Source organism: Carya illinoinensis, chromosome 9 (genome assembly GCF_018687715.1).
Source record: "Carya illinoinensis cultivar Pawnee chromosome 9, C.illinoinensisPawnee_v1, whole genome shotgun sequence".
NCBI lineage: Eukaryota > Viridiplantae > Streptophyta > Magnoliopsida > Fagales > Juglandaceae > Carya > Carya illinoinensis.
In genome coordinates this window covers 39,450,103-39,462,868 of record NC_056760.1, presented here as the reverse complement: position 1 = coordinate 39,462,868, position 12,766 = coordinate 39,450,103, and the positions used below count along the sequence as shown (strand labels likewise).

Below are 12,766 nucleotides of genomic sequence, written 5' to 3'. Positions count from 1 at the left end.
TCAACACGAAAGCTACACAAGACTAGAATTGGGCGATTTATCGACTACTTTTCCCTTTAAAAGAGCACCCAACGTGGAAACCCACACAAGTCTACAAAGTGTAAAGCTTTATGCCATCTCATAGTCGACTAATTTCATTTTCTCTTTATTAAAGTCCTCTAAATTATATATTCTTTGCCCTATTTAAATGTTAAGCTGAGTTAAAATAAGTTAAATTTTTTATGAATAATAATATGTTAATATGGTAAAATAAATTAAAAAAAGTTACGAGTCTCGCATGTAAAAATATATTAAGTTAAAAAAAATTATAGATCTTATTTGTAAAAAAGTTTTAAATTTAATAATTTAAGAATTTAATATTTAAATATTAAACTCAACTTAAAATTAAATTAAATTAAATTTATCTTAATTAAATCTAAATTCCAAACTAGACATAAAGCTAATGGAGTAAGAGATCATCTACCTAAAGCTAATAAAGTTAATGCAATTTTCTCAATTTTAGACTTGCCTACTTATGGTTGCAGCAAATACTCTTCGTTATTCTGTCATGCGGATTGTCAACTCAAGCACCCTTTGATAGCCTTTTTCTCTTTTCAGGTAAAAAGTTTATTACCAAATTTTTAAATAAAATAAAATAAATAATTTAATTTTTAAATTATAAAAATAATAATATTTATTCCATTTTAATATCAATTCAAATTAAATCTTAATTTATTTATAAAAAGGTCAAAAGAAAAAAAAGGAAAAGGTATTCAGATAGATACGTGGGTTCCTCCGGTTGGATTCGTACTTCGTAGTGCCGATCCAAACTTTCAACTACGTTAGTGGGCCCCCAAACCCACTGGAATCCATTGAGATTTATCAAATCCCACCTTTCACCATTTTCAAATCCGCGACCACTTACGATGTGACGGGTTACCGGTGGCTAGAGTTAGCTATGTTAAAGCTATTTTGATTCGTGTTTATCGTTCGTTGGTTTTATCCGGACGAAACGCCACTGAAAACTGAAAAGCTCTGTCTCACTCTCTCTCCCTCGGCTGGTTTTCTTTTACTCCGATCACATCCGTTTTCTACGGACACGAGAAAGAGACATGGAGTCCAACGAATTTGAACATCTTCTTATATCTCTGATTTGACGTTCTGTCTCAGTACTACTTTCTACTAGGTAAGTAAGAGCCATCAAGTTGTCTGACCTTTTGAACCTTTGTCTGTCTGTTTGCAAGAATTCGACTGGAAAAGTTTAGTGTTACCAAGCCCCACGGTTGTGTTAATTTTCTTGCTTTAGTTTCTCAGCATCCAAACGGAGATTCCTCTTTTTTTTACTTGTGTGTTTTGTGACGGGAGCTGGTTTGACTTGGCTCTTCTCGCTTCGTGAGCAGCCGAGTGAATTGCAAAACAAGCTCCACTCTGCTTGTACCACTGACTTCGTGCTTTACTAGACTCAAAAGTTTAGCTTGTGTAAGGTTCTTATTCCCGGATAATCAGGCTCTGTTGAAGCTCTTCCTGTCCTCCTAAAATACCACCACATAGTGAACCATCCGCGTTCTTTGTAAAAAAGTCTGACAAATTTCATGGCACACTTAGTCCAGAAAGTCAATGAATTTGCTCTTGGCGTTTTCCAACCGTCGTAAAATACCAATCACATAAAGTCTGCAACTTGATCTCTGAGAGCGAGAGGGGAGTTTTCGCGATGGGCCTTTTGCTTATTGGGTCAACGGGGCCTCCAATAAAACGACGGGCAGGTTTGAAGATAAAGCAGGCGGGGCGAGGTTCATACAGTGGCAGCTAGGGGGAAGGTTTTCCCATGTGATAATCTGTCTTGAGTTTTCTGTTGGTATTAATTAACCTTTGTAAATTCCTTGAGAGCCAGCCAAAGTAATGGGGACTACTGCTTTGAGACAGTTGTTGAAGAGTCTCTGCAGCAACTCATATTGGAAATATGCGGTATTTTGGAAGCTTGAGCACCGCGGCCAAATGTAAGTTTCTCTTCATCTACTTATTTCTGACTTGGGGTTTTTGAAATTAGGTTCTCTTTAGATTTATGGGGTCTCATCCACCTATCGTAGTGGAGATATTTAAATTGCACGCAATATTGAAATGGAACGACTAGAAATAGTGAGCATAGATGAGGACTTGAATGCAATGGCTATAATTTAGGCGCATGGGACAAGGGTTCTTATTTTTCACACCTTGAGAACAAATGTAAACAGTTGTGGTTAGTCCACTGGACTTCCATTGATTCAAACCTCTAACAGCCGTAGTCATATGAGCATGTGGTCTTTGCAGGCCCAATTTCTTATTATACGTAATTGATTATTTTGAGTAAAATAAGATCTGTAAGACGTCATTTAAATTGATCTTTTGAAGATGAGGAAATTACATTCGTTCTTTGGTTCTGGTTTGTTTGTTCTTTTCATTCTGATGGTACCATGAATCAAGTAGTAAGTTGTTGCTTACCCGTTGCTCCAACTTTCTGAAAAACTTATATTTACTGGGACATTAAGTTGTTTACTGTATGTTTGTGTATGTTATGAATGTAAGAATCTAGTTGATGTCTCCTGTATGATGTTTGTTTCCTTGATATTTCAGGATTTTGAGCTGGGAAGATGGGTATTGTGCTTCTAAAAAAACAAGAGAACCTCTGGAGAATATCTCAGATGGCATTGACTATGAAAATGTGAATGAGATATATTCAAGATGTGAAATGATCATAGGTGATGATGATGGAATCACTGCAATGGGATATCCATTTGGACTAGCTGTAGCTAGTATGCCATCTCGTCGGTATGCCATGGGAGAAGGGTACTAACTTGAGCTTTTCGCTTGCCAGTAAAGAACTACGTCCTTTTTGCCTTACTCTCCAGTGTAATTTAGTCCATATATTTTTACCAAATGTGTCTTCAGGAATATGATATCAAGCATACCCAAAAATTTTTTTCTTGAGAAATACTTCTTGGGTGAAGGTTTCCAGGATGAAGCCTCATTGGTTTGATCCTTCTCTCAACCTGCCGATACTGGACTGATGCGAGAGGGATCAAACCATTGAGGCCTTTTTTATATCAGATGTTGAGTTTTTAAAGTATTTATAATTTACCCTGAATTTATTAAAATTCATCAGGATTGTTGGTGAAGTTGCATATTCAAGGAGCCATTGCTGGGTTCTCTCCGAAAATACTTATACTAGCGAATTCAACTCTAAGTTAGTTCCTGAGGTAAGTTTCTAATAATAATGGTAAATTTAAGGGGAAAAAAATTTGTTGAAGCTTCTGACAATACCGGATGGAATACCCCACAAATGTGTTTTTTTCTTTTTTTTTTTGATAGTATCCGGATGAATGGCTACTTCAATTTGCAGCAGGTATCAAGGTAACGTCATTCTGAATTTGCCAACAAATATGTTCTATGTTTTTTCACCTGGACGGCCTTGAGTGTGCCACTGCACCCATTAAGCCAACTGGCAATTTGGTGTCTCAAATTTCACATATTATTATTTCCGAATGATTGAAGAGTTGATTATTTACATTTGAGCAGACTATTCTGTTGGTACCTGTACTTCCACATGGAGTTCTACAGCTCGGATCATTGGAGTGGGTGCGTATTTATTTTCAACTCATATATAATGGGAGTTTCCTTCACAAAAAAAGTCACTCTAGTACCAACTTTTGTAGTGTTTTCACGTCGTGTTCTATTTGTTAACCTCCATATGAAGTAGTGATGTAAATAATATATAACTTAAGCCTAAGGGGTTCAACCTCCCCAAAATAAAAAAAGAGAAAAAAATAGCATTTCATATTCCTCGGGTGTCTTTTACTTTGTGTTGGTAAATCTGATGCATACCTATGGCTTTGTCAATTTTCATCTCATGTGGGGCATTCTTCTCCAGGTTCCCGAAGACCTGGCCATGGTCGCTTTTGTCAAAGATAGATTCAGCACCCTTCCCAATGTTGCAGGGATTAATGTACTGCTTACTTCAAAGGGAGACATGCAACCTCAAACTTCATCACCACTAATGTCTGGTGTCCTGGAGAACTTAGGGGAGGCCTCAGACTTAACCGTTAACCCTTTGAAGGCTGAAGATTTTAAAGCTTTTGACCACGCTAGACTCAATAAAAACAAATTGTCAACTTTAAATGTAGCGCCAGTGTCGATGGTTCAAGATGCTGTTCAAGTATCCAAAACAAATATTCCAATAATGGTCAGTGCTGCAAGCCAAAATGTGAGTGGTCTTCCACCAAATAGCATCCTTGGTACATCAACTCCTCCATGCCAATCTACAAATGCTAGCCAGTTAGAAATGTCAGAGGCTAAGCTGTTTGGATTCTCTTGTCTGGAAGAATCGGAGGCTTATCCTCAATTTAACAGCTCCAAGTTGGGAGGTTTTGAAGAACCCTCCTGTGGAATCAATCGTTTACGCAACGGATTAAAGACATTTGGAGACACAAGGGCTACCAATACAGATCATGAAAGTGCTATCAGTTTCACTAGCTGCCCCGTAGATTCTGAGCTACACAAAGCACTTCGGCCAGCTTTCCAGAATCATGCCATTGAACACATGCCAAACACATCTTTCTCATTCAGGGATCCATGTAGAAGCACAAGTTTATCTCGCAAAATAGATCTCTTTGATGGTAGCAATCCATCATGGTTTTCTAAAGGTGATGATGCAGATTATCTCTTGGAAGCTGTAGTTGCTAGTGTGTCTAGCTGTTTAGATGATACTTCAACTAATAGATTCAAAAGTGCTAGCTCATCTGCAACGTTGTTGGGACAAGGTGCCAATTCCTTCCAGTCACAGAATCAATCTGATCCAAGAGTCTTAATGAATGATGATTCAACTCCATGGAGCCATTTTAGATCTTCGTTTGTTTCCAGGGACAGAAGTGGCATTTCTGGTTCAGTTTCTTCCAATAACATGAGGAACAAATTGATTAATAAAGAGCAGCAAGAAAAATGCAAGGGCTCCACACAGCCTATGAGGCAAACCAAGCTGTCCAATGCCATCAAAAGACGAGCTAGAATTGGTGAAAACCAAAGGACAAGACCAAGGGACAGGCAGATGATCCAGGATCGGCTGAAGGAGCTCCGACAACTGGTCCCAAATGGTGCAAAGGTGAGTGCAGTCTCAGGCTGAGCATTTGTCACTTGTATGTTTTCTCATCCTGTCTAATTCAAGTGTGAGCTGTATTTTATGTGCATTCAGTGTAGCATTGACAGTCTCTTAGACCGAGCAGCGAAGCATATGCTGCATTTAAGAAGTGTAACCAGCCAGTCTGAGAAATTGAGGCAATTGGCACATCAAAAGGTATGCAAAAGTCTGCTTGTATCTGTCAAATTGTTTATATCAAGTACCCATCTAAACAGTTATTAAAAAAAAGTGAGTTCCAATTATTATATTCAGATAAAAGATGTCATCTAATGGATTTAGTTCATTGGAATCTATTGGAATTGCATATTTTGGGTGGATAGCAAACAATTTGTACTTCCGTAACATATGCAAGCACTAGGAAAAAGGGTGACTTCTCTGAATATGGATCAACGGATTGCTTTTGGGTGGATCTGTAAGGTGTTTCTTGTTCTGATAATGCTCGTCATAGATTAGAATAAAATTTAGAGTAAATAGGCTATGTTTATACTGTTTAACATAGAATAGGAGAGACTCCATGCTTATTTAGTTGACTATGACTGCATTTGAACATGAATGATTTGACAGAATTCGTATAATCCTCGAGTACAATTTTTAGGGGGGTTGGGGGAATTAGGCTGTGAGACAATGGATTGTCAAATAATTTACACCAGATCGATCACACTTGGAAAAGGAAGCTTAGTTGGGATTTGGACTGATGTTGCATATTGCAAATTATAGTGGTGTTTGCAAGCCTCTTGAAACGTTTATCAATGTACACGTACTTTATTACTTATACAAAAAATATATATATTATTTGTTAATCGTCAGAGATTAGAAATTATAGTTAGTTGAATCAGTTATGTAACCAGCCTACTAAGGTCATGTAGAAGCTGGAAGTAAGAAGCAGAATTGAAGTGCCATGCAGGTGGCTGACCAAGAGAACAGGGGATCATCTGAAACGAAAAATGGGTGTCAAAATGGGACCAGCTGGGCTTTTGAATTTGGCGATGGACTTCAATCTTGTCCCATAGTTGTGGAAGACCTTGAATATCCAGGACACTTGCTGATAGAGGTCTTTACCATCATCAGAATGAATATTAATATACCCAAACTTATTGCTTAGATACGAACTTGATTAAAAACATTTTTTGCCAATTGCAGATGCTATGCAATGAACGTGGGCTCTTCCTGGAGATTGCCCAGGTGATTCGAAGTTTGGAGTTCACCATCTTGAAGGGTGCAGTCGACTACCGTTCAAACAATGCCTGGGCACGTTTCATCGTCGAGGTAATTATCTGTATAAATCAGGTCTTAACGACACGAGTGCCACATATTTTTCTCAAACACTACATCTGTAATGTGCACAGGGTCCGAAAGGCTTTCATAGGATGGATATGTTCTGGCCTCTCATGCATCTTTGGCAGTGCAAAGGGAACCCCATCTCGAGCAAGTTTTGATACAATATTTCTTTGATGTAAATTGTGTGTAATGGTTTTATCTTCTAAAGGCCAAACAGTTGCATTGACGCTAGAAATGCTTCATCTTCCAGAGTCCTTGCATTACATGGCAAGTTAGTAATGACAGGTCTAACTCACCCTGTGAAGTATTAAGTGTAGGGATTATTGTACGTGTATGCAAACAAGACTTTTATTATGCAAATCATACATTTGAAAAATAAAAAATCTAGTGTACAACTAAATGAGAGCTCTGACTGATCTACCATCCAAATAAACTGTTTCTTTTTTAATAAGAACCATCCAAACAAAACTGTCAACCATTTGTCCTCAGTTTACAACTTTGATATTTAAAGGGGTCTCTCAGCCAGCAGAAGTGTGTGCCACCATCCACATGCGACATTTTTCGGCCTATAACCAGTGATTGAAACTTGAAAAGGAGCGTTTCGATCAACGGAGTCGCCAAGGCCGAGCTGCAAGCAAGCAGGAAGATAAAGGTCAATGCAACAATAAGATACTGACAGTTTATATGATTCAATACTTCATGAACAACTTGCCTGGCCATATTTATTCCATCCCCAGCTGAATAGTTGGCCGTCCTCTTCAAGAAACACAAACACATATCACAGTATAAGTCTTTTAATATCGGGCTTTGTTTAACCTCATATTTGGCTAGAGAACTTGCATGAGACTAATCGTTCAGGAATCCAGACAGACACTCCAAGTGAGAGATAGCACGTTTATTTATTTTTGACAAGTAAATCTTATGTTTATTTCCAGCTGTCAGCATGATGCTATTCCTATCACTCATTGTGATAACCTATGCATGCAGGAGGACATGGTAACCTTACAGGATATCAGTCTGATTTCCTCTCTAATTTTATTTTCCACTCGATTTCTTTCTTTTATCGATCAAGCATAATATAACTGACTTGTTCAAGCCACTTTGTTGCAGTTGGAAAAAATCAAACCTGTTAGTACAGCACTGTGTCGAGCGCCACAAGATACTATTTTGGCATGCTTACTCTTGAGACTTAGAGCTTCCAAAAGCTTAGGTAGACTCTGAAGCAGAAGAAGGAATCCTTTAGCTTGTTATATGATAATATCCTCTTAAGTGATTCTCGAGAAAGACAACCTAAGCCATAATCATTGGAAATAGATACGAGTTGGACAACGCCACAGCATAGGCTGCCAATATATTACACACATTGGTGCTAAGATAATATGCATTTTAATGTTACATAAATGAAAATGCAACATGGTGATTGGTGTGAATCATTGAATATCACATGAAAGATAGGAAAGAATATGGGCTTAGCTTCTGCATCATATTGCTAATGACCAAGATGGTTCATCGTAGCAGAACCTGACATTCACCTATTAATTGACACCCAACTCAACTGATTAACTGGTTCTAGGAAGTACCTCGTCCTGGTCACCTTCAGTACCCAACTGTCCAAACTGATTCCCACCGAAGGCATATGCACGACCTTCGGCAGAGATACATATGGTATGCCAGAGTCCAGCAGCAACTCTTTCCACTTGGATACCCGATAAAGAAGAGACATAAGTTGGCCTGAGCTGGTCATCTGTACTTCCTTGCCCACACTGAACAAGAAGAATCCACCCACGATGAAGAATTTATATATATATATATATATATATATATTATAAAAAAAAAAAAAAAGAATCCTATTTAAAGTGTTGACATGAAGCAACAATAGAACAAAGCATGTAAGATTTAAAAAAAAAAAAAATGAAAACTCAAAATCTCTAAATTAAGCTGAAGATGAATGTGCATTCAGCAAAAACAAAAACTAGGATAGCTCTCAAGCTAAACTGCAATGCAAAAAATTCTTCCATCGCAATTTCTGAAGCTCACAATTCTATTGTCTGGTACACGTTTCTAAAACATAAAAAGGCCAACAATGATGGCAGACTGGATTGCCATTAACTAAGCCATATCTGCCAAGCCTAATCTAAATGAAAAACTTTCATCAAATTCTTCCACCCAAGACAGTTCACTCAGTTAGGACTTTGGAGCCATAGAAAGCTCACCTGTCCATGAAGCCCCCAGCCAAATGTAAGTAGTCTCCCAGCATCTATGATTGAAAAAGAGGATGAGCGAAGAGACAAAAAGTAAGTCAAAAGTAGCCAAGAAAAAAATGCTTAGCAAATAGTCAGTTAACATATCGACTTAGTACACTGAATCAATATAGCCAATTAAGAATGCAGATGATAGACTATGTTAATAGCTATGTAATGAGATCAACAAGTCCAACAAAAAAATACTGCCTGATTCTCAACTTGAACCGTGTCTAGAATCCAATGAAATTCATGTAGAGAATTACAGTTGAAGAAGTATCTTTGAGATAGGCCATGGAAAAGATGTAAAGCGATTTGACCACTATAAAAAAACTAACCATGGAATTCTGACCTGTTATCACTGCACTATGCCGACCTCCACAAGCAATTCCTTTCACGCAGCTTCCAAGAACCTTAGAAACCTCTGTTGATGAACTCATGCTTTCTTTCCCTGAAGCAGACTGCTCGATACATTTTATGATGTGAGGAGTAGCCACCGTCTTTACCCGAATGCCCAAACCTAGCTGCCCTTCGCCTCCATAGCCCCAACCCCACACCTGTCCCACATCTGAAAAACTTTGGTAAAAACAGGATGCATCAACTGTCTTGCTTTACATCAAAAATCTTCCATAGCTTCGTGCTTCATACAACCTACAAAACTATGTAGTGTGACCACAAAGAACCGACAACCACACCTGAGACCATAAGCAAACTTGTGCTGGTGATCCAAGACGCAAGTGGATTTACCTGACAGAGCTAATGTGTGGCGCCCACCAGCAGCAACAGTGATGATCCTGACTCCATCACCCAAATTCACCAGGCATGGCGATGCTGTGAAAAAATCATCCCCATAGCTATCAGATTCTTGCTTCACTAGTGATATTTTCCTCCGCTTCCCAATTTCCTCTCCCATCTGTTTCTTATCAACATGAGATATTGTGCCACCAGTCATATTTGAGTGTTGATCCTTTGCACTTGCTGCAAAATAGGGCAATTTCCTTATTTACGCTAAAAAAAGGGAAAGGTCCACCGTTTGTTTTGTTACAGTACAAGTAAAAGAAATCACATTGGTCATTTAGTTGTGAATTCTGTTTCCCAGTAGTATCCTTTTGTAAACTTCCCCCAATAACCAAATCATGCACAAATGTTTCAGAGGGAACACACTCCTTCCAGCCCCAAGTGTATACGCCACCTGTTTCTGTACATCAAGAAAAAAAATTCAGGTTAGTAACGCTGTTTGAATTGAAAATGAGATTGTGGGAGATCTGTTCATCCTTGATATTGTGAGATCGCCAAGCCATTATTAAAGAGTGTAACCATGACTAATTCTAGTTCATGTATATTACATTTTCCCTTTAAATGCCATCCAACAACAAAAAGGGCAGCCATTATCCATGAATTTATCTTCAACGCACCTAATTGTTGTTAGGCACATTACTATTGCTAGGTCTTGCCCATATTGAACAGTCATAGCATTTTCCCTCTATGATTCCTGTTTCTATTTCTCAATCACCACACTGAACCTGGCTTTTCTAGAAATATATCAGACAGCCAGTAGTGATGCCAAATATCATCCATAAGACCAGACCCAGACCCAAGCCAGCTTAATAGACGCCAATGACTCAATTTAAGGCGAATACCCACTACCAACAAGGCAACACTGAGCAGGTGTACCTGAGGCATCACAAAAAGGATAAAGAGGACAATGTCCCATATCATGCCGTACCAGGGACATCCAAACCAGAATAACAGAGGATGCATCTAGTCTCCTGGCCCCTAATCAACTCACACGTTCACTCGAACTGCCTGGGAGAAGCTCGTGCATACCATAAATCTGCTGCTTTCCCCGCTTCCCAAGTCTATTGAAGCTCAATGGCAGAAAGGAATATCCACCAAAAGACAGGATAGACAGTCATTGCCTATACGATATCACCTAGCAAGGTAATGACATCTGGTGTATAGCACCTCATAAGGGAAGCAAAAATAAAGAAGGCATATACGGAGTATTCAGGTATCCACAACTTTGTCATTTTACATTTTCTAGTATTTACACTGAGCTATCTATGGCAAAGAGTAAAGAGAACCTCCTAGATCATTGACTGACAGGACAGTCGGAGGACACCCCTGAAATGCCACCAGGGTCGCCTCTTTCGCTATTTCGCAGGACACATCCCAACTTCAGCCCAAGGTTCGTAGACCCATCAGACCAGAAGATTACTAAGTGTTTAGCCAGAAATAGTTATAGAGCTCCATCAGTGCACAGAGGAAGCCGGCGTATACCTATGTATAGTTGTTTGCAATCTCCTCACAATGAATGTTTAAGATAATTTTCTTCTCTCTATGTGCGAATTCCAAAGTACTGGAAGTAAGAGTGTACCTGTGACTGAAACACAATGGGCCCAACCAGCAGCTGCCTTCACCACAGCAGCCTCAGTGGGGAGAGGAAAAGGCTCTGGAGTTTCCTTCACAAGGTGTTTCAGTAGATATTAGATGAAAAATCAATTCGAGAGGGTAAAAACAACACATAATTTCATTAAGTAGAAGATCACAGCATTACATAATTTCATTAAGTAGAAGATCACAGCATTACCCCATGCTTCCCTGAAGTCAAATAGCTTTGAACTTCATCGTTTGCCGAGCCCCACGTTATGAGCTTCCCCGTCTCTGGTACATAACGACATATCCCCCACAATAAAATTGTGAGAAATCCAAAGTAAAATGCAAAATAAGAGCATCCCATAAAGCAAGCAGAACTCAAAGCCGAGACCTTTGCAATAAACAAAATTACAGATACACAATTATCTCCTTCGATGTAATAAATTATCAAAATCATTACAATAAAAAGCAAAGAAGAGCAAGAGAATAGAACTGGAATAAACGGAATCAAATCTAAGATTCCAGTCGGAAATTGCTAAACCAAAACCATAAGCTCTACTTAGTAGAACAGAAGAACAAAAGAAAAAAAAGTACACTTTCCCAGATGCACTTCGGATCGATTTAGAAATTAATTTAAACTTCGGGGGAAGATTTTAGTGTAATCAGATCGTAATGAGATTGCCATTATTGTGTTTTGTGCTTTGATAATACGAACTTGATAAGCGTAATTAGCAAAAACAAAATGACGATATGAAACTCAACGGAGATGGAGATTCAACCAGAGATGGCCATTGAGAATCCACAACCACCACCACAAACATCCTTCCACGCTTCTACACCGCCTTCCGGAAGCCGAACCGGAACCGGAGAAAGTATCGGAGATTTCTCCGGCGAAGCTCCCGGTATATATCCCCACATATACACCATCGCTTCTTTACATTCCTCCATATCCTGACACTCTTCTCTTACACTTCCATTCATTGTGAGGGCTTCAAATTTTCAATCTCTCTCTCTCTCTCTCTCTCTGCTTTTTCTATGCCGGGAGGGTTTGGGGCGTATCATTTCCGAGGACACAGCGTATGCCACGTAGGACGTCCACGTGGTTCTCTGAACCACGTGGAGCGATCGGAGCCGCGAAGAAGGATTATATTTTTTGAAGCTGGAAGTTTCCGGAAGAACTTTCCTTCCTCGCGTTCGAAGCTTTTACATGAAGTGGTTGACACGTGGTGGGCCTATACTTAGTTTTATATTTGATGGGGTTAAATAAAGTATATAGATTTGTTATATAATTAATATATTAATATTAATTTATTTATATTTAAAATTTAAATTAATATTATTTTTAATAAAATTTATTTTTTAATTAATTATATTATATTAATCAGATTAGTATATAATTATATTTATAATTATATTTTTTTTAATAAAGTAATATTTTGTTTAAATCGGTTCTGCGTGGGTTCACGTTGGACACCGAATCTATCGCAGGCTACCGGCCTACTGCGTTGTTGCGTGGCACCACCGTCAAGATTAACATCCTTTTCATGGACGGTCAGGAACTGCCTTTACTTGCTAATGTCTACTACTTCCCTAGTTTTTTAATCAAAATGAAGTTAAACTTTGTTTTGGAAATTCAATTTTTATATTGTTTGGACATGACACCTGTCAAAATTTCTGTTCATACAATGGAAAAAACTAAACCCTTCGCTCTCAGCTCCTACTAAAG

General features: G+C 38.5%; 2 protein-coding genes across 7 annotated transcripts; one reads left to right on the top strand and one right to left on the bottom strand.

Annotated features, from left to right (window-relative positions):
- The first annotated feature begins 956 nt into the window (after positions 1-956).
- LOC122275009 (transcription factor LHW-like) lies at positions 957-6,824 on the top strand. Of its 4 annotated transcripts, XM_043083908.1 has the most exons (10): positions 958-1,976; positions 2,590-2,802; positions 3,119-3,212; positions 3,325-3,366; positions 3,532-3,591; positions 3,884-5,110; positions 5,201-5,302; positions 6,051-6,197; positions 6,287-6,412; positions 6,493-6,824. In XM_043083908.1, the coding sequence occupies exons 1-10, from the start codon at positions 1,879-1,881 to the stop codon at positions 6,580-6,582; spliced, it is 2,199 nt and encodes a 732-aa protein (XP_042939842.1). In that variant the 5' UTR covers positions 958-1,878; the 3' UTR covers positions 6,583-6,824. The 4 variants fall into 4 exon arrangements, with proteins under 4 accessions (XP_042939843.1, XP_042939844.1, XP_042939845.1 ...); XM_043083909.1 differs by lacking the exon at positions 6,493-6,824 and having other exon boundaries at positions 957-1,976; positions 6,013-6,197; XM_043083910.1 differs by lacking the exons at positions 6,287-6,412; positions 6,493-6,824 and having other exon boundaries at positions 957-1,976; positions 6,041-6,133.
- Positions 6,755-12,080, bottom strand: LOC122275010 (ultraviolet-B receptor UVR8-like). 3 transcript variants are annotated; one of them, XM_043083912.1, is made up of 11 exons: positions 11,820-12,078; positions 11,255-11,328; positions 11,042-11,126; positions 9,731-9,862; positions 9,412-9,642; positions 9,017-9,232; positions 8,638-8,681; positions 8,005-8,187; positions 7,551-7,641; positions 7,137-7,180; positions 6,755-7,052 (listed from the first exon to the last, which is right to left on the bottom strand). In XM_043083912.1, exons 1-11 carry the CDS (start codon positions 12,019-12,021, stop codon positions 6,930-6,932), a joined length of 1,425 nt encoding a protein of 474 aa, XP_042939846.1. In that variant the 5' UTR covers positions 12,022-12,078; the 3' UTR covers positions 6,755-6,929. The 3 variants fall into 3 exon arrangements, 2 of the variants coding, with proteins under 2 accessions (XP_042939846.1, XP_042939847.1); XR_006228477.1 differs by lacking the exon at positions 6,755-7,052 and having other exon boundaries at positions 7,134-7,180; positions 7,551-7,714; positions 11,820-12,080; XM_043083913.1 differs by lacking the exon at positions 6,755-7,052 and having other exon boundaries at positions 7,138-7,714; positions 11,820-12,080.
- Between the last annotated feature and the right edge of the window lie 686 nt (positions 12,081-12,766).